This window comes from Sphaeramia orbicularis, chromosome 22 (genome assembly GCF_902148855.1).
Source record: "Sphaeramia orbicularis chromosome 22, fSphaOr1.1, whole genome shotgun sequence".
NCBI lineage: Eukaryota > Metazoa > Chordata > Actinopteri > Kurtiformes > Apogonidae > Sphaeramia > Sphaeramia orbicularis.
This window is the reverse complement of record NC_043978.1, coordinates 2,845,739-2,864,015: the sequence shown is the minus strand read 5'-3', so window position 1 is coordinate 2,864,015 and position 18,277 is coordinate 2,845,739. Positions and strand designations below refer to the sequence as shown.

Sequence of the window (18,277 nt, the reverse complement as noted above, 5' to 3'; positions counted from 1 at the left end):
ATATTTTTCTGTTCTTCACCTATACAGAGAGTGGAATGTTGAGGGGCTTTCACCAACCGCCCAGAAGGTGCTCCCTCATCCATCTTTCGTGTACTGTGCCCAGTACCACCCCTCAGCCCAGAGGCTGGTGGTGACCGGGGGCTATGACAGTGTGGTGCGAGTGTGGAGGCTCGACATGGATGATGTGAACGGCCAACTACTGCACGAGTTTGAGGGTCACAGCAGTTTCATCAATACAGTGTGTTTTGACTCTGAAGGTACAGCATTCATTTTGTTTATCATTATTATTATAACCTATATATTATTATAACCTCATAAAGCTCATTGAGATTGAAAATCTCTTTTTCAAGAGTGTCCTGGCCAGCTGAAGTTACACAAAATAGAAATCACAACCATAAATCTACACTAAAAATATACATAAAACACAATAAAAGTCAGTTGTAAAACCACACATAAATCACTAAAATAAGAACATACATATAAAGCCCCAGCATTATTTTGTTGTGGCGTTCATGATGTTCTGCCACAGATTCCGTCAGAAGTGGATATTTCTAGGCTAGTGTGGACACTACTATTAGGAAGTAGATGGTAGGATATTATAAATATTCTTATCCAGAATGAGTCTGATGTGTGTGCATGGATAGAAAATACATCTTTTTTGCATTGTACGTACAGTAAAAAAGTTTTCATATGTATCTGTCATATTGGAAAACGTGCACATATGTCGTAGTTTGGTTCTGATTCATTCCATAAACAGTGCCTCTCCCTAACTTATGGGTGGGACCCGAAATTGTGTTGTTCAGGGAAACATTTTAATTGGGATGCCCATTTGTTTATTTTTTTGTGCATTTCTGTCTTATTTTGTTCATTTAGTTGAGTATATTTTTCATTTATTGTTTATTTAGATGAATCTTGTTCATTTTAGTTCATGTTCTTGATTATTTTGAACATTTTTGCACATTTTCATGATTATTTTCCTTATTTTACTCAAATGTTTGGTCACAATCTATATTATTTTGGCAATTTTTTGTCCTTTTGTTGATCACTTTATTCATTTTATGTTCATTTTTGTTCATTTTCTTGATTACATTGGTCATTATTGTATTCATTTTCTTAAATAAATTGTCCCATTACAAATAATCTATACCCTTACCCTATGATATATGGATAGATTTTCAGTAAAAAAAAATGAGTAAAAAATGAAGATATCCCAATGAGACGCCACGTTTGTCTTTTGGGTCTTTGGAACCAGTGCCTTAACGACGTGTTTGCCCTCGATTTATGAACAGTCCTCCACAAGGGTTCTTGACTGAATCCATGATAAATATTAATTTAAAAAATGAAATCAAGCCTTTATGTTTGTTGTTTATATCTACCTTTCCTTAAAGCTTTGCTCTTTTTAATCTGTATTGGCTAATGACAGCGTTCTGAACAAGTCTTGGCTTGTTTTGTGACATTATTAAAAAATGTTTTGGTATCAGCGTCTCGTAGTTGATGTTTTGCATACTTTATTTGTCTCAATCAGGGAGGAGAATGTTCTCAGCAGACAACACAGGCCTGATTATCGTCTGGAAAACGTGGGTGACTGACAGTACACATCATCAGCCTTGTCATCACTGGTGTATAGAGAAGGTACAGGATAAACAGTTTACGCATTATTGATTTTTATCCTATTAAGCTTGTTTTAAAGTTAATTGTGTTTTGAATGTAAAAAATGTTGAAATCCTACATTTTGTCTTCACAGAAAATTGATGAAATCGACCTTCTCGGCATCCCCATCAACATGCTGCAGCTCCATCCAAATGGGCGGAGCCTGCTCATCCACGCCAAAGACAGTGCTCTGAGGATGATGGATTTGAGAATGTAAGTATGATAACAAAGAAAAAGAGGAAGTATCACTCCTGTTTTGTCAATATTGCTGTTAATGTTGTAGATTAATCTACGGCCAACAGTCTGAAATATGTATTTACTTAGAGGGTTCATCTCAGTGTAACGTAAGAAAACGCATGCAAATAGACAAAGAACATGGTCCTCAGTTTGACAGTTCATGTGCTGGTAAATGCTTATAGCAAACACTCTGCCTTAATGGCACAAACATGCAAACATCCCATTAGATCTTAACCTCCTAAGACCTAGGAAATGTCAGCAAAGTACAAGCTTTTTTTTGTTTTTTATTAAATAAATGCCTATATTGGAAACATCATGATGCAACAGTTTTTTCAGATACAGGTTTTAAAATTTTTATGGAATGTCCTTTGTGGTGGACAGTTTTCTTTTCTTTTTTTGTATAAAGCTGTGAAATTCTTGTCCACAAATGTGGACAGAAAACCCATAGGTGGGTCTTGGGAGGTTAAAGGTACACTCACTCAAACATCACACTTGACCTAAAAGCCACAGACATTCAGATATCGCACTTCAATCGTAAATGTACAGATATGCAAACATCGCACCCAGTCTTATAGGAGCAAACACACAAATATCATTTTTCACCCTACAGGTGCAAACACTGAGCACTTTCCTAAGGACAAAAACATGCAATTTTTTGCACAAGGTCATAAAGGTAAAAACACATATCGTTAGCCTTGTAGCCTATTTGCCCAAGTCATACTTTCGCCTGAATTGTGATATCTGTGTACTCACTCTCCTAACACTGCTCATTCATCTTGTGCAGATATCCCAATTTGGCCAAAAATATGACTTGGGCAATTATGTTATACCACAGTCTTTTACATATGCAGTTATTAAACCGCTTTTGAAAAAAACTACTCTTAGAGCCTGACACTAGCCGAATTTATGTTAAATCTGCCCTTCCCCTCAAAAGTCCATGTAGTGGTAGTTCAACAGCTATGTCAGCACCTACAAGAGTTTATTTGAACATTTCTCAGTCTGGATTTCAAGCTCATCATAGCACTGAAACTGCACAGGTCAAAGTTACTAATGACTTGTTATTAGCTGCAGCTGCTGGACTGGTCTGGATCCTAGTTCTGTTTGCCCTGAGTGTAGCTTTTGACCCAATGGACCACAGTATCTTACTGCAGAGATTAGAATGGGACATAGGCCTTAGAGGAGCAGCTCTCTGCTGGTTTAAATCCTATTTATCTAATATAGGTACCAGTTTGTCAATGCAAACCAACAACCATCACTATGTTCCAGAGTTATTTATGGCGTACCACAAGGGTTGGTCCTTGGGCTCATTTTGTTTACGCTGTATATGCTGCCTTTAGGTAACATAATTAGAAAAAATGGCATTAATTTTCACTGTTACGCTGATGACACACAACTGTATTTATCGATTAAACCTGATCAGACCAAGTGGATAAACTAAGTGCCTGCGTCCGAGACATAAAGACCTGGATGAGTAATATTTATCTTTTACTTGATTGATTGATTAACCTCCTAAGACCCAGGAAATGTCAGCAAAGTACAAGCTGTATTTGGTTTTTTTATTAAATAAGTGCCTATATTGGAAACATCATGATGCAACACTTTTTTTAGATGCAGTTTTTTAAATTTTTATGGAATGTCCTTTGTGGTGGACAGTTTTCTTTTCTTTTTTTTTTTTTTTGTATAAAGTTGTGAAACTCTTGCCCACAAATGTGGACAGAAAACCCATAGCTGGGTCTTAGGAAGTTAAAAGTATTTATGAGGCTAATGATATGTTCCATCTTAATTGGTGCAGAAAGACTTTTTTTGTGTTCAAACTTATAATCTATTGTCCCCTTTCAGTCTGGCTGTGAAGAAGTACACTGGAGCCACAAACTGCAAAGAGAAGATCTACAGCACTTTTACACCATGTGGGAACTTCATCTTCTCTGGAAGTGAGGATGGCATAGCGTATGTGTGGAATACTGAAACTGGTAAGGGTGATGTGTTTCCCAAAGAAAGAGTTGGTCATTTCCTATGAGTTTAGATTTCACATACTCAGGGGTGTTTTGTCTTCTTCTCTTCTCAGGTGACCAAGTCGCAGCCTACACAGAGCTTTTTTACCGAACTGCCCTCCATAGTGTAGCATTCCATCCTCATGAGAACATGGTCGCTTTCTGTGCCTTTGGTCAGAGCCAGCCTATCCACATGTACCTGTACGACCACAAAGGTTTGTGTTCAATACTTGAAATTCCTGTAATTTATTAGCACTTCACCTTTCTTAGTTTATCTTTTTTTAGGTCAGCTGAAATGCACAATTACTGAAATACTGAGGCATACATACTGAGCTGACATTATACTGTGCTTTGTTCTAGTTTCGCAGCTGGAGGTGCACAATATAAAAGGAATGAGTGGAGCAGCTTCTGTAGACACCAGAACTGTCCGAAACACACCAGATCCACCAGTTTTCCAGGACACTTCTGTTTCTTCAACCATGGATCAGTTCGCTCATTCAACAAGACTTGCACTGAAATTGCAGTCTGTCAAGGAACAACTAGATTCAGTGCTTGTAAATACTCAGTCTCAAATATTTATTTTAATTTGTAGTCGACAGAAAATTATATATTGTAGTTGAGATACAACTCACCTTTTCACAACATTTTTAGGAACCACATCTGAGGTCGTCACCTTCTGGATTAATTTATGAACAAGGTAATGTATATAGTTGCATTCCTTTTGAATCAGCCCATGTACATTTTGTCTCCTCATTTACAAAGAAAATATTTAGCTTTTGTGCTCTTTGCAGACAAAATGGGTCTTTCTCATGCAATGAGGAGCTTGACTTTGGACAGTGGAATGGTGAGTCTTTCAATCTGTATGTTTTAAACACTAACCTGTCTAGTGTCATCTCTGTCTAATTTAGTTTCATAAATTTCCACTGATGTTCCGAGAATGAAAACACCACCAAAAACTGGATCCACTTGTGGCAACATGTGCTAAATAACTCAAATTACCATCAGATTATAGCCCAGAAAAGGCATTGATTGGAATGTCCAGCTCTGTAGGTGATCTACTAACAATAATAATAATAATAATAATAATAATAATAATAATGATAATAATAATAATAATAATAATACATTTTATTTATAGGCACCTTTCAGGACACTCAAGATCACCGTAAAAAGTTGTTAAAAATAAATAAAATGAGCAAATTTATCAACAAAGATGCAGTAATAAGTAGAATATAAGTAGTAATAACCAACACAATCTACCAACAGCAAATGAAAGTGGAGCCAGAATGTATGTAGACATGTCTGATTATATTAACTATAAAGTCTAGGTTTCCCCATCCAACCTGTTTACAGAGGGACATCTGCACACACCATGGGCCCTGAGGTGAATGCAGGATAGTTAGGAGCTCAGTCCACTCCCGGTTTATGCATGAGTATTACCAGATGCTACATGGGATTGGACTTTTTTCCAGTATTAAGCAGCAGCACTATGCACAGTAAATGTGTCTACTGTAAGATTTAAATCAGTCTCAGTCTGTAACAGACTTAGAGTCCAGATAAAAGGGTCCTACTGTTGTCCTGTCTGTCCTACTGGTTAGAGTCAACGTCAGGGGTTTCCTTTTGTTTGTGATCCGTTTAGATGCGGGGAAGACTTTTTATTGTCAATGTTAACTACTATAAAAACAATGTATTTTGCATCATTTTGAATGTATATTATTACAACCTTTATACCTCATTATCTTATACTTATTTCTGTATTAAGCTATTTGAGATGAAAATGGAGACAACTGACACTGATAATAAAACTGCTGTAACTGAAGTCCACTTCTGTTCATGTACTGGAAGGTTTTGAAGAGTTGTGGAAAATTGATTAGATGTTGTACAAATCTGTGGACACACTGTATTTTGTCATTTAAAATGAATGGAAATAGGTTTTACTTCACTAGTTCAAGGTCTAAAATCACTCCCCAACCTTTTTCAGCTCAAGTTCCAAAAGAGATGTTTAGGGTCACATTTAGAAAAATGTATCAAGACCTTTCTTTTAATCTTCTGTGTCATTTTAATTTTGTTACATCTTTACTTCATTTTAATCATTTTATTCAGATTTCTTAGCTGACTTAATTTTTATATGCACTTTACAGTATTTTAATATTTTGAAGTATTACACATCATTTTGTCATGTTGACTTTTTTATGGCTTGTGGATTTTCATCTTGTTACATCATCTACAACTGATGCCTCTCCTCTTTATTTCACATGGCCTTACTGAAGTCAGCATTTATAAACTCTTCCAGAGGATCTGGTTTTAATTCATCAATCATATAAGCAGTCATTCAATAAGTCCATCATTCTGGAACAGGGTCTGTCTGGACTCAACAGACCACATGACCTTTATCCATGAAAACACCGTCCAATCTTTATGGTTCTATTAAACCAGTGGTTCCCAACTTTTTTTGGCTTGTGACCCCATTTTACCATCACAAATTTCTGGTGACCCCAGACAGTCAAAACAGAGACTTTTTTTTTGGCTAAAATTAATTTGTTTTTGATTATGTAATAGTTTGCTATACTATGTTGCAAATAAACATTCATTTTAGACGGCATTTAGTCTATATAATGTATATTATTGTGGACGGAGGCAGAAAAGCCAGGTGTAGATTACTGCACAAAGGGAGAATTTTATTTTCCTTGGTCAGGATATGTACAGTCAGTCCAGCTTGGATTTACAAGGCTGCAAATTATACTAAACAAACAACTCAAACTATGAATAATGAAAGAGCTGCAGCATCTGAAACCGACCACAATGAACATTTGACAGATAAACAGAACCACAGTGCTTCAGTTTCAGCTTCACAGTTTGTCATGTCTTTTTTGTATTGGTATTGTCTCTGTCAACTCAGCATATATTGTTTATTAGTACATTTTAATTTTTATCAATTACTAGAAATTTCAGGCGACCCCATTTGAATTTCCGGCGATCCCACGTGGGGTCCTGACCCCAAGGTTGAAAAACACTGTATTAAACTGATGGATATTTAAGAATTAGAATCTACTGCATCAGGCAAAGGTTAAAGAACCTGTTGCAGATGAGACAAATTAATCACTGCAGTAATTATCCAATAGAAGGATCTGAAATATTGGCTTAGTAACCCAGGTTACAACTTTGTTTTTGTTTGGGCTGTGTGTTTCCCTCTGACAGTTGGGGACCAAATAAAGGGAGCTCCATGATCCAGTTTGAGTCCCAGTCCCAAGGCTGTGAGCACTAACTGCCCATAGTGTTAGTTAGAATCAAGGATAAATATTGTTAGCAGTATCTAGAGTAAAGAAAAATGTTCCTTTTCCAGTGGTGCATTTGATGACATTCTATTAAATGTCAACTTCAAACTAGATGGAATGAACCACTGATAATGAAAATGACATCAGGAGGTCTGAACAAGTCAACATGCGAAAGATACTAGAATGAAATTATTCTGAAATGCAGTAAATGCTCTGCAGTTTATGTCCAGTTTTTCTTTTTTTTCCTTCCCAGATGGGATTAAATGCATCATTCCCACCTCCGTCTCACCTGTCTCCACACTCCAAGCTGCAGCTCTCGGGTTCTGTGGCGGAGCAGCTGATCCCCTCGGCCTCCATGAGTACCCACAACCGTGAGTGGCTCATATGCTTCTGCACACTTTGGCATGTTTTAAACTCATGAATATTTTTCCCTGCAGTTCTCTGACATCCATGGGCAAATATTTGTGAGGATTATAGTTGCTGTGCAGATATAAAGCCCTAGTCGGGCAACGCCAAACTTTCAGAGCATTTGTGCTTTTTAATCTCCTGAGGCATGTACACTGTACGCAGAGATGCAGACGGACCGCTTGTTATTTTCACATGTGTTCGTAAGTGACGGTAAAAAATAAAGTGAGGGTTGAATTAGGAGAAGATGACCAGTTAAAACTCCTTGAGTTGTGTTTTTCAATTGAATTCCAGGTGGTTTCAGTCCAGTGGGCCAGCGTTTGAGAGGAGCTTCATCCTTCAGGCAGGAGAGGGTAAGGCTGTGAAACTGTGTTGATGTAATACTCTACTGTTTGTCAGCTGCTACTGTGGCAACAGCATATGCCAGACACATATGTTTCAACATGTATATTGTTTTTTTCCCAACAGACCCTTCCTGATCACCTTTCTCCAGGCATACATGTGGACACAGACACTACCCCTGTTCAGCAAATAGTAAGTCATTTGTTGTACTTTTAGCTTGTGTATTATATTGGTGTCTCATCCTTCACTAGTCAGCAGATATATAACATGGTTTGGCACTTTTAACTTAGCATAGCAATTAACTAACCCCTGTTTTTTGTTTTTTTTGCCACATTACCCTAACACAGCAACAGTTCACCTGTGTAAGGATGTGGTCCTGATATAGGCAGGCACAAAGAAAAGATGACAAAATAAACTAGAAAAGCACTCGGAGAGCGCAGACATCCGCCAAGGCAGATCAGTGCCACCCCCCCCCAATCACCACCAAAATGTAATCATTTGTTCCTTGTGCCAGTATCAACAATTCCTGAAATTTTCATCCAAATCCGTCCATAACTTTTTGAGTTATCTTGCACACAGACAGATAGACAGACAGCCAAACCAATGCCAGCAAAAACATAACCTCCTTGGCAGAGGTAACAAGTTACAAACCCTAGTTTCACAAAAGTTGGAACATTATTACCTAGGAGGTATTGTGATCACTTTGTTTTTTGTGTTTTTTGTTTGCATGTTTGTTTGTTTGTTAGCAACTTCACAGGAAAACTATTCTTACCATCTTTACCAAATTGTACCTACAGATAGGCCTAGGCCCTGGGACCAACCCATTAAATTTTTGGCCAAGTAGGCCAAAGTTCAAGGTTACAGCAAGGTCACAAAATCTCAAATTTTCTTATCTCTCATCATCGAGCAATTTTCGAAAATTCATAAAAGATTCCAAACAACTCCGATTAGCCTCCAATGTGATACACCTGTAGCTTATAACAATATCTTGTATGTGGCACAAAATTGTCCACATCCACTGTGGAATGTGGACTCTGTGGACATTTCAATTTAACATTGAAAATCCCATTTACGACACATTTTTCATTATAATTCAACAAATATTGTTTGGAATTTAATATAATTTGACATACACATGACTGGTACCAAGCTTCAACTTTTTTTCTGCTGCATGGAACAACCTTGAAACTGTCTAATTTAAAAAGAAATAGTTGATCCAGACATGCACACCGTTCGGGGTGCTTGGCGGAGGTTTGCATTCTCTGAACACTGGTTAAAAATGGAATTATATCACTGAAATCGAGTTTTGGGATATAGTGGTTTTATCCCGGCTGCTGCCGAATATCCTTCATGTGACCGTGATTGCTAGGACAGATTTGGTTGGATTTCTTCTCCTTGAATAACCAACATAGTGGACCCCTAGTGGAAGAACCCTATGGATTTCAGCTTCTCTAGGAGTATTATAAGTCATCCACATGGGGGCGCTTTAGATGAAAACCAGTTTTTGGACATAAATCAACCAATAATTGGACGATTGAGATCAAATTTGGTTCCTATTGATGGTCTTCTAAATGTCCATGTTCTGTCTACCATCCAGAGTTCATATGGGATCATTTTCATTCACTAAGTGGAGTTTAGTGGGAAAAATTACTTCTTTGACCATTATTCTGCCACTATCAGGTCCATGTAGCTCAAATTGAGTTCATATTGATTGTCTGACAATTACAGTGGATACATTTATTATATAGCCGAGGATTGGAGGGATTTCGTGGGTATATCCTTGCTGTTGGCCCCTGACAGCAAAAGCCTCATTAACTGTGTTTTGTAAAATCAACAAATTTAGATTTTGATACCTATAACACATTGAGAAACTGCTGGGACAGAGACCAAATGAGACTCAAAAGTTGATAGAATCTAGACATAACACTGTTATCACTCTGTCAGATTCCACACTCATCAGGTTCATTAGTACAGTGTTTTTCAACCTTTTTTGAGCCAAGGCACATTTCTTTCCTTGAAAAATCCCGCGGCACACCACCAGCTGAAAATGTGAAAAAAAAAAGCTTATATTAACAATATAAGTGTTATATTGTTAATATAAGTGTTTTTTAACATTGAAGAATGACGTTATATTATAACGTCTTGAATATGAATCAAATAAACACAAAGAATAAAGTATTTTATAATCTTTCATATTTATACTCACTCAGTGTGAAACCTGGGCCTGTTTGGATGAACCCAAAGCTGATATCCTGGCAGGAATCGATGAAAGACACACACGAAGCTCTTCCTCCACAGCTCTCAGTCTTTCTCTGTTTTTAGTTTTTACAGCAGTCAGGCTTGAAAAGCTCACCTCACACAGGTATGTTATGGAAAATGGGAGCAATGTCAAAATAGCTTTGTTGGCCAGCATGGGGAACTCCTTGGCAGCTGCCAACCAAAAACTGTCCAAAGGTAGATCAGCAAAGCTTAGCTTGAGACCACGATCTTGTCTCAGTTCAGTTAGTTCCTCCTGCTCCTGTAAAGTCATGTCCTTTCCAACAGCTGATGCTGAGCTGAATGGGTCCCTAACCCAGTCAAGGCACTCCGTGGAGGCTGAAGAGAAGTAAAATGACATCTTCTCCTCAAGAGTTTTCAAATGTTTAACTATTATCTCACACAGTGCAGCAGTGTTAACATCTTGCCATTTATTGGTGAGTGGGAACATTTCAAGATTACCACTTTCCACATGTTGCTGCCAGAGTTGCACCTTTGAACGGAATCCATTTATTTTATCTGTACTTGTAAGCAGGTTTTCATTTCGGCCTTGCATTCGTGTGTTCAGTTCATTCAGATGATGAAAAATATCTGCCAGGTATGCCAGCCTTGCACACCACTCATCACTTGCAAGCAGCTTTGCGTAATCGGACCCCTCATTTGTCAGAAACACTTTAAGTTCCTCTCGCAGCTCATACACACGGGCCAGCACCTTGCCGCGCGACAACCATCGGACCTCCGTATGAAACAGCAAGGCTTTATGCTCCGCTCCCATTTCCTCACACAAAGCCGCAAATATGCGACTTTTCACAGGTCGTGACTTCACAAAGTTTACCATGCGCACATCATCCAACACAGGAACGAGGTCTGCTGGTAAAGTCTTGGCTACGAGGGCTTCGCGGTGTAAAAAACAGTGCGTAATGATCACATCTGGGTTTTTTTCTTTCACTCTGCTTACAAAGCCTTTGGTGCGCCCGACCATGGCTGCAGCTCCATCAGTGCAGACACTCGTGCAGTTTTCCCACTTAAGTCCTCCTTTTTCCAGATATTCTGATGTGACCCGAAAAATTTCCTCTCCTGTTGTTTTTCCTGGCAAAGCCTTGCAAAAAATAGAAAGTTTTCTCTGACTGTGTCTCCATCTACAAAACGCACATTGGCCAAGAGTTGAGCATGACCACTTATATCAGTAGACTCATCAAGTTGCAACGCAAATTTATTACTGATACGGATCTTGTCCAAAACCACACTTTCTATGTCTGCAGACATCTCATCAATACGTCTGGAAATTGTGTTATCTGAGAGAGGGACTTTGGCTATTTCTGTAGCCGCTTCGGGTCCGAGCATCTCATTTACAATGGCTTTGCAGGCGGGAAGTATTAATTGCTCTGCCACAGTGTGGGACTTTTTTGATTTAGCCACAAGTTCAGCGACGTGGTAGCTAGCTTTAAGGGCTCTCTCGTTTACCTTTGCGGTTTTTCTCATGAAAGTTGCTTGTTTCTCCGTGTGTTCACGCAGGCGAACAAAATACTCCACATTTTTGTTTTGAAGTGAAGGGTGTTTCGTTTGGAGATGGCGTTTAAGCTTACTTGGGGCCATAGCACTGTTGGAGAGCTTTTCACCACATACCAAGCACAACGGAGTCGGTGCCGTTGCATCTCCGGTAAAAGTAAATCCAAATGAAAGATAGCTTTCGTTGTATTGCCTCGCGCCAGAAACTTTGCTGGACGTCTTTGCTTTCTTTTGACCTCCACTCATACTAGGGCCTTCATCTGGGTCCGGATTTTGTCCAGGGTCCAGTTCAGAGTCAGCATTTTTCCTCTTCAAAAACTTATCCATCACTTTCACCGTCGTCCTGCTATCCACCTGTCGCTGCATCCATGCGTCACTAATTCGCTTGTCTCCAAGCACAAGGCAATTAGCTACCTGCTGCTGCTGCTGCTGCCGCTTACTGGTATGGAAGAGTACTACATGATTACTCTGCCAGGCGCTAGACCGCACAGGCACACAAATTGGATAATTTCCCACGGCACACCTGACAATATCTCGCGGCACACTGGTTGAAAAACACTGCATTAGTAATAGGTGAGAGGATCATGATCAGACATAACCAAGCATCAGCCTGTCCACACTGACACACATATATACTGATGTAGGTAAATGGGAAACATGGCACATGTATGTTTATGTTGATTTATTTGCACATTTTTCTTTTTTTTGTACTACTTTTATAGTTTTCATTTTCTAACCTGTCTGTCTATCTATCTATCTATCTATCTATCTATCTATCTATCTATCTATCTATCTATCTATCTATCTATCTATCTATCTATCTATCTATCTATCTATCTATCTATCTATCTGTCTGTCTGTCTGTCTGTCTGTCTGCCTGTTATAAATGTCTGTATATTATTGTGTTGTATATAGTCACAGTGTACTGTTGCTGGGAGAGACCACCTGTAATTCCGTTGCCCAGCCTGTGTAATGACAGTAAAGCCTATTCTATTTGAACTGCCAGAATCTTTAAAAACTGTCAGGACCTAGTGTTGGCTAAGTCATATGTCATCCCTCAAGTCAGTTCATCCTTTGTGTCCCTTGTCCAGGTTGTGTCTCTCTATGACTACAGAGCTAATCGGTCTGATGAGCTGACCATGTGCCGCGGTGATGTCATCCATGTGCTCTACAAGGACAACGACAACTGGTGGTTTGGACGTCTGGCCAACGGGCAGCAGGGATACTTTCTTGCTTCTTACGTAGCAGATGAAAGTAAGAGGATTTTATGTCTCTGCAGGTTTCATGTTCATACAGGCCCAAAAGTATGAAGGATATTAACGGTGGATCATAGGATTACCACTGAATGTTCACTTATCATCACTAGAGGTAGCAGTTCTTTGCTCTGTAGTGGGTCCACATGATGACCCATTAACTGCTGCAGATTCTGATCAGAATACAGACTGTGCATTAGTGCTCCTTGATTCCATGTTGGTTTTTGGTTTATACTTTTGTTACAGTTTGATCAGAGCATTTAAAAAAAGCATGTAGAGCTGAGACTGTTGATGCATCATAATAAAAGGAGCATCAGCTACATAATCCATACTTTTAAAAGACCTTTTAGGAATCATATTCAAGTCCTTTTAAAGCTTTAAAGCCAGATTTTTGGATTGAAGAGCTTTTTAATTGGTCTGGTTATATGAACCTCTCAAATATGGGTCAAGATACTGATTTCTGTAGTTTCTGTTACAGGAAAATACAATGAAGAGGCTCATGCAGCTCTGTCTGATGGGACTGTGGACAGGTCCACACCTACCAGGGTAAGGGGACACAAAACAGGGTCCCATGTTTTCATGTATTTCCTCTCATTCTGCTTCCATCTTTCCCTCTATTAGGCCTCTTTCTATTAAAGTGATTCTTGACCCATAATCTGTATTATTACTACCTTCAAATTATGTTAGCCTTTAAAGTCCTTGAAAAGTAACGCCTGGATTCATATCAAGTAATTTTGTTACGTGCATTTCTTTGGAAATTTGCTAGTGTTTATATTCGAAGATTCTAAGCATTTATTGTCATGTGTACAGTAAAAAAACAGGTACAATGAAAACCTTACTTTGCCATCCACACTGAATGCCACAAGAATTTAAGATAAGTATATAAGTATAAGCAGGGGTGCTGCTACCAGTTGTTGGCCCCATGAAGGGTAAATGGGGGGGTGGGAGTGGGGGGGTGTCCATACATAATGACACTTACCCTAGCGTGAAACAAAACTTTCAACATCTGACTCCTGACTTCTATGCCTCTCTTATTCAGCAGATCTTACATGAACTTTTCACTACTTGTAGCCTGTATCCACTGAACCCCCTCCACTGCTCTATGGGACCCCCATAAATGCTGGGCCCCATGAATTTGTCATGTTTACCCCCTTTATCAGTGCCCCAGAGTATAAGTATAAAAATTGAAATCGAATAATTTACTATGAAATTACAACAACAAAAACAAACTAGCATTTAAAAAATGGCATGCAAGGAAAAAAAGCATAAAAAATATCAACTATTACTAAGAGAAAAATATATATTTACATAAATGTGCAACATCTGGGTAATTGTGCAAACTGTCAGAGGTAAATGGCAAACAGCATGTGCTGAGATAAGTCAGATGTTGTTCTGTTCATAACAGAATAATTAGTTATGTACCACTCACCTTTCATTAAGAACATTTTATTACCTTAAGACCAGAAGAGGAATGTGGCATCTGCTTTGGACCCAAATTATTCAAATTCATTATGCACTAACATCTGAATCCATAACCCGTTTTGGGAAAGAACGTATACCTTTTTTTTCTAACTACTGATTAAAGAATTGATTAAAAAAACAAAAAAACAAAAATTCCTGAGCACGTACATCAGGTGAATCAGTGAGATGACACATAGATTATGGGAGGAGAATCATTTTAATATGTACTTGTTCACTGTATTCAAAGGGGACACTGTGGTGGCAGTGGGCTTTCTGTCTTCTCTTTCGTCTTTTCATGTCCTTTGTCACTTCTGCCTCTCAAGGTGTCCGCTGCTATCAGCTCCTCTGGGGAACTCAGGTTTCTCTCTGAGCCAACGCTTTCGGACACAGACCCTGAGCTGACTGACACCAGGTAAGTGTCAAAGCCTCCTGACTACAACCCCCCCCCCCCACACACACACACACAGGGTTTGTACGGGGGCTTAAAATCCTTGAAAATGCTTGAATTTCAGTGTTGTGTTTTCAAAGTCTGAAAAGTGTTTGCAATTCTAGCTCTGTGATGTGATTTATTTGTTCATTTTTAATATTAACTCTGCCAGGTTAGATGGTAAGACAAAGCGACTTACAGAGGTGATATGTTTTGAAAAATAAAACTTTATCAAACTTTAAGAATATTTCCAGGTGTTCTCAGGTCGACTCCAGGTAAATTTTTATCTTAATCTTTGTCTTGGTACGAGTGTCTGAAGAATGCCAAGTGGCTTCCCTTTGTCTGAATAAAACTTTGTGTTCTCCTTTAATTCCTAAACATTTATTCTGAAACATAATTTTAGATGTTTATAGCATAATCCAATGTACATCATTGAGATAAATAGTAAAAAAAAAATCCTGAGTAAATATATATATATATATATATATATATATATATATATATATATATATATATATATATATATATATTCCAGTAGGGTTGTGCTGGAAAATTTTGAAAATGACCCTTAAAAGTGCTTGAATTTGACCTTGAAAAATGTGTACAAACCCTGAGCACATACTGTTTATTATGGCCTCATGACCGCTGATAACATTTGTAACACTGGTTCTCAACTGCTTTGGCTTCAGGACCCATTATCACTCCCCAACGACCCAAATAACAGATAAACCTCTAAAATACATTTAATAAAAAAAAGATGGTGTGTTTTGAACCTGAGATAATACAGAATGTCACAGTATGAAAACAAAGAATACAAGTTTAATGATAAACCAAACTGACCAGCAGGTGGTGATGATAAATATGGAAATATTTCCTTTAACACTGAGTTAGGTCCATTTGAACCGAAACTAAAAAGTGAACTCAGCTAAAAACAAGTGTTTCCAGGGACAACAAACCCTGTCCCTTGCATGTATTGTAGCTTATTTTGGCATCGATCCAGCTGATGTCATCATGTCTATGCATGTGCTGATGTCATATCAGTTGCCTCTATATATGTGCCAAGTTTGAAGTAAATTGACACAAAACTGATGTTTTATTATTGACATTTGAAATTTCACTCATTAGGAGTAAATGGGAGGAAAAAGAAGACTTAAAAAAATTCATAAAACATTAGAACTTTGACCTACTTTTCCCAAAATGTAACCACATCTATTCTTGGTCACTGGTAATCTATAAACCCAATTTGGTCTGAATTCAACCAATAGTTTTGCTGCTAAAGTGTCTACAAACAAACAAACCAAACCAAAACCCTTGCCTCCCCTTCAGAGGGTGGGGTAATAAAGCACAGGACTGGTTTATTAACACATTTTTTTTTTTTTTTTTTTTGCCCAGACACTAAAAAGTGGTTTGCGACCCACTTTTGGGTCAGGACCTACCAGTTGAGAATCAGTGATTTATAGGATGATTCAGTAAAAACAGCTGCTGATGGTAATGTGTGGCCTCTTCCTCAGAACTAAGAGGAAGAAGAAGGTGAAGAAGGCAGGAGTCAACACACTGTCATCTCAGGCCATGCCTTCAGCTCCGGACACGTCAGGGTTGGGCAGCAGCAGGAGGGTCTTGACCACAGGCCGACCCCTCCCAAAGAGACCGACTGGTCGGACCAACAGTGCTTTTGAGGCTGACGCGTGAACTGACAGACGTGTTTATTTCACTGCTTTTAGCCTCATTTTTGTCAAATACATTTTTTAATGCAAAAAACTTCAGGTATTTTATATCTTTTGTTTTATATTTTTAAAATTTGAATAATGTTCACATTGTTTACTGTGATTGCAAAAAAGTTATGTATGAAATGATATGAAGTATTTATAACTGCAAAAATTAATTAAATTGTGTTTGTTCTAGACCTCTTAGCCTGTAAGAGATACATAACCAATAAAATCCAGATAATTCACACTGACATTTTTTCAGACCGTTATTACAACCAAGTCAAACTTATCACACATATAACAAACATATCACATGTACAACTAAAGGTTTATATTTGACAAATCTCAGCTGCATTATCTGATTTTTACATTTAGTACTTGTCTTACTGTTGAAAACATAAATCCAATAAAAACTGTATGAATTAGTATAAATGTCTTACCATAGTTAGGCAAAATATTTACATCTGCATCTGTTTAAGCAACACAGTACTTCAAACCCTTGTGCACACAAATATTATACATACAGTAGATAAATCTTTAAATTAATCATTTTCATTTATTTTCCTTATTTAAACCAGTGTTTGGTTAAAAATTTCCTTAAATTTAAACTGTTCCATGGTTAAAAAAGGCACGAGTTGATCCTCATTAATAATTCACATATTTGCCGTTCAGTACACATACAGCCAGTTTCATCTGATGGTGTTACACATAAACAAGGCTAACAAAAACTTCTCACTGATTCCTGAAGAACAGATAATATCACTTCCATAACTGCTCACAAAGCCTTAAGTACATGGGCAGAAATATTAATTACCATAGAAAGTTAAAAAGCAAGTTGTTCACTCTATGATTGTCATTTTTAAGTGAAAATTTCAAAAATTATTTTCAAATGATAATAAAGCTCTTAAGCTATGAAATTTTTTTTTAAGGATTGTAATAATACAGCCCTGCAACAAACGGCCAATAGGGTGTGCCCTGCCTTCACCCACTGTTTGCTGGGATACCAACTCCTGTGACCCTCTAGAGCACAGGTGTCAAACGTGTGGCCTGGGGCCAAAACCGGCCTGCCAAAGGGTCCAATCTGGCCCGTGGGATGAATGTGTGAAATGCAAAAATTACACTGAAGAAATTAATGGTCAAGGATGTCAAAATCATTTTAGTTCAATTCAATCTAAAGTGGGTCAGACCAGGAAAATACTATAATAATAAACTATAAATAATGAAAACAGCAAATTTTCCTCTTTGGCTTAGTGTAAAAAAAAAAAAAAGTAAAATTACACAAAAATTTTCACATTTACAGACTCAACTTTTACAAAAAATGTGAATAAACTGAACAAATACTAACCTGAAATGTCTTAAGAGAAGTATGTGTAATTTTACCAGTATTCTGCCTGTTATTAAATGTTTTGTGTATTTGTAGAGTCACTGTGATCTGTAAGTTGTGATGCACATGTATAAATGATAAACTGAGGCATAATGTTAAAATTGTACTTATTTTTCTTAAGAATTTTCAGGTTGTTCATATTTGCTCATGTTATGTTCGAGTACAGTTCGTATATGTAAACATTTTCATTACAGAATTTTACTTTTTTCAGTCAAAAACATAGAGCAAACTTTGGAGTTGATATTATTTCTCAGTTCTTATTCTATTATTTATATTATTTTACTGGTCCGGCCCACTTCATATAATAGTAGGCTGTATGTGGGCCCTGAACTAAAATGAGTTTGACACCCCTGCTCTAGAGGATTCAGCGATTTTAGAAAA

General features: G+C 37.8%; 1 protein-coding gene across 2 annotated transcripts in view; it reads left to right on the top strand.

Annotated features, from left to right (window-relative positions):
• The window catches only part of ahi1 (Abelson helper integration site 1), a 45,381-nt gene extending 28,618 nt beyond the window's left edge, over positions 1-16,763 (top strand). For both annotated transcript variants that reach the window (XM_030126850.1, XM_030126851.1), the window contains exons 13-27: positions 28-257; positions 1,526-1,632; positions 1,745-1,863; positions 3,727-3,857; positions 3,953-4,093; positions 4,239-4,432; positions 4,530-4,575; positions 4,670-4,722; positions 7,407-7,524; positions 7,853-7,911; positions 8,027-8,092; positions 12,757-12,919; positions 13,397-13,464; positions 14,703-14,791; positions 16,318-16,763. In XM_030126850.1, the coding sequence (XP_029982710.1) occupies positions 28-257; positions 1,526-1,632; positions 1,745-1,863; positions 3,727-3,857; positions 3,953-4,093; positions 4,239-4,432; positions 4,530-4,575; positions 4,670-4,722; positions 7,407-7,524; positions 7,853-7,911; positions 8,027-8,092; positions 12,757-12,919; positions 13,397-13,464; positions 14,703-14,791; positions 16,318-16,495 (1,762 nt within the window). In that variant the 3' untranslated portion in view covers positions 16,496-16,763. The remainder of the gene's footprint in view (positions 1-27; positions 258-1,525; positions 1,633-1,744; positions 1,864-3,726; positions 3,858-3,952; positions 4,094-4,238; positions 4,433-4,529; positions 4,576-4,669; positions 4,723-7,406; positions 7,525-7,852; positions 7,912-8,026; positions 8,093-12,756; positions 12,920-13,396; positions 13,465-14,702; positions 14,792-16,317) is intronic.
• The last annotated feature ends 1,514 nt before the right edge of the window (positions 16,764-18,277 follow it).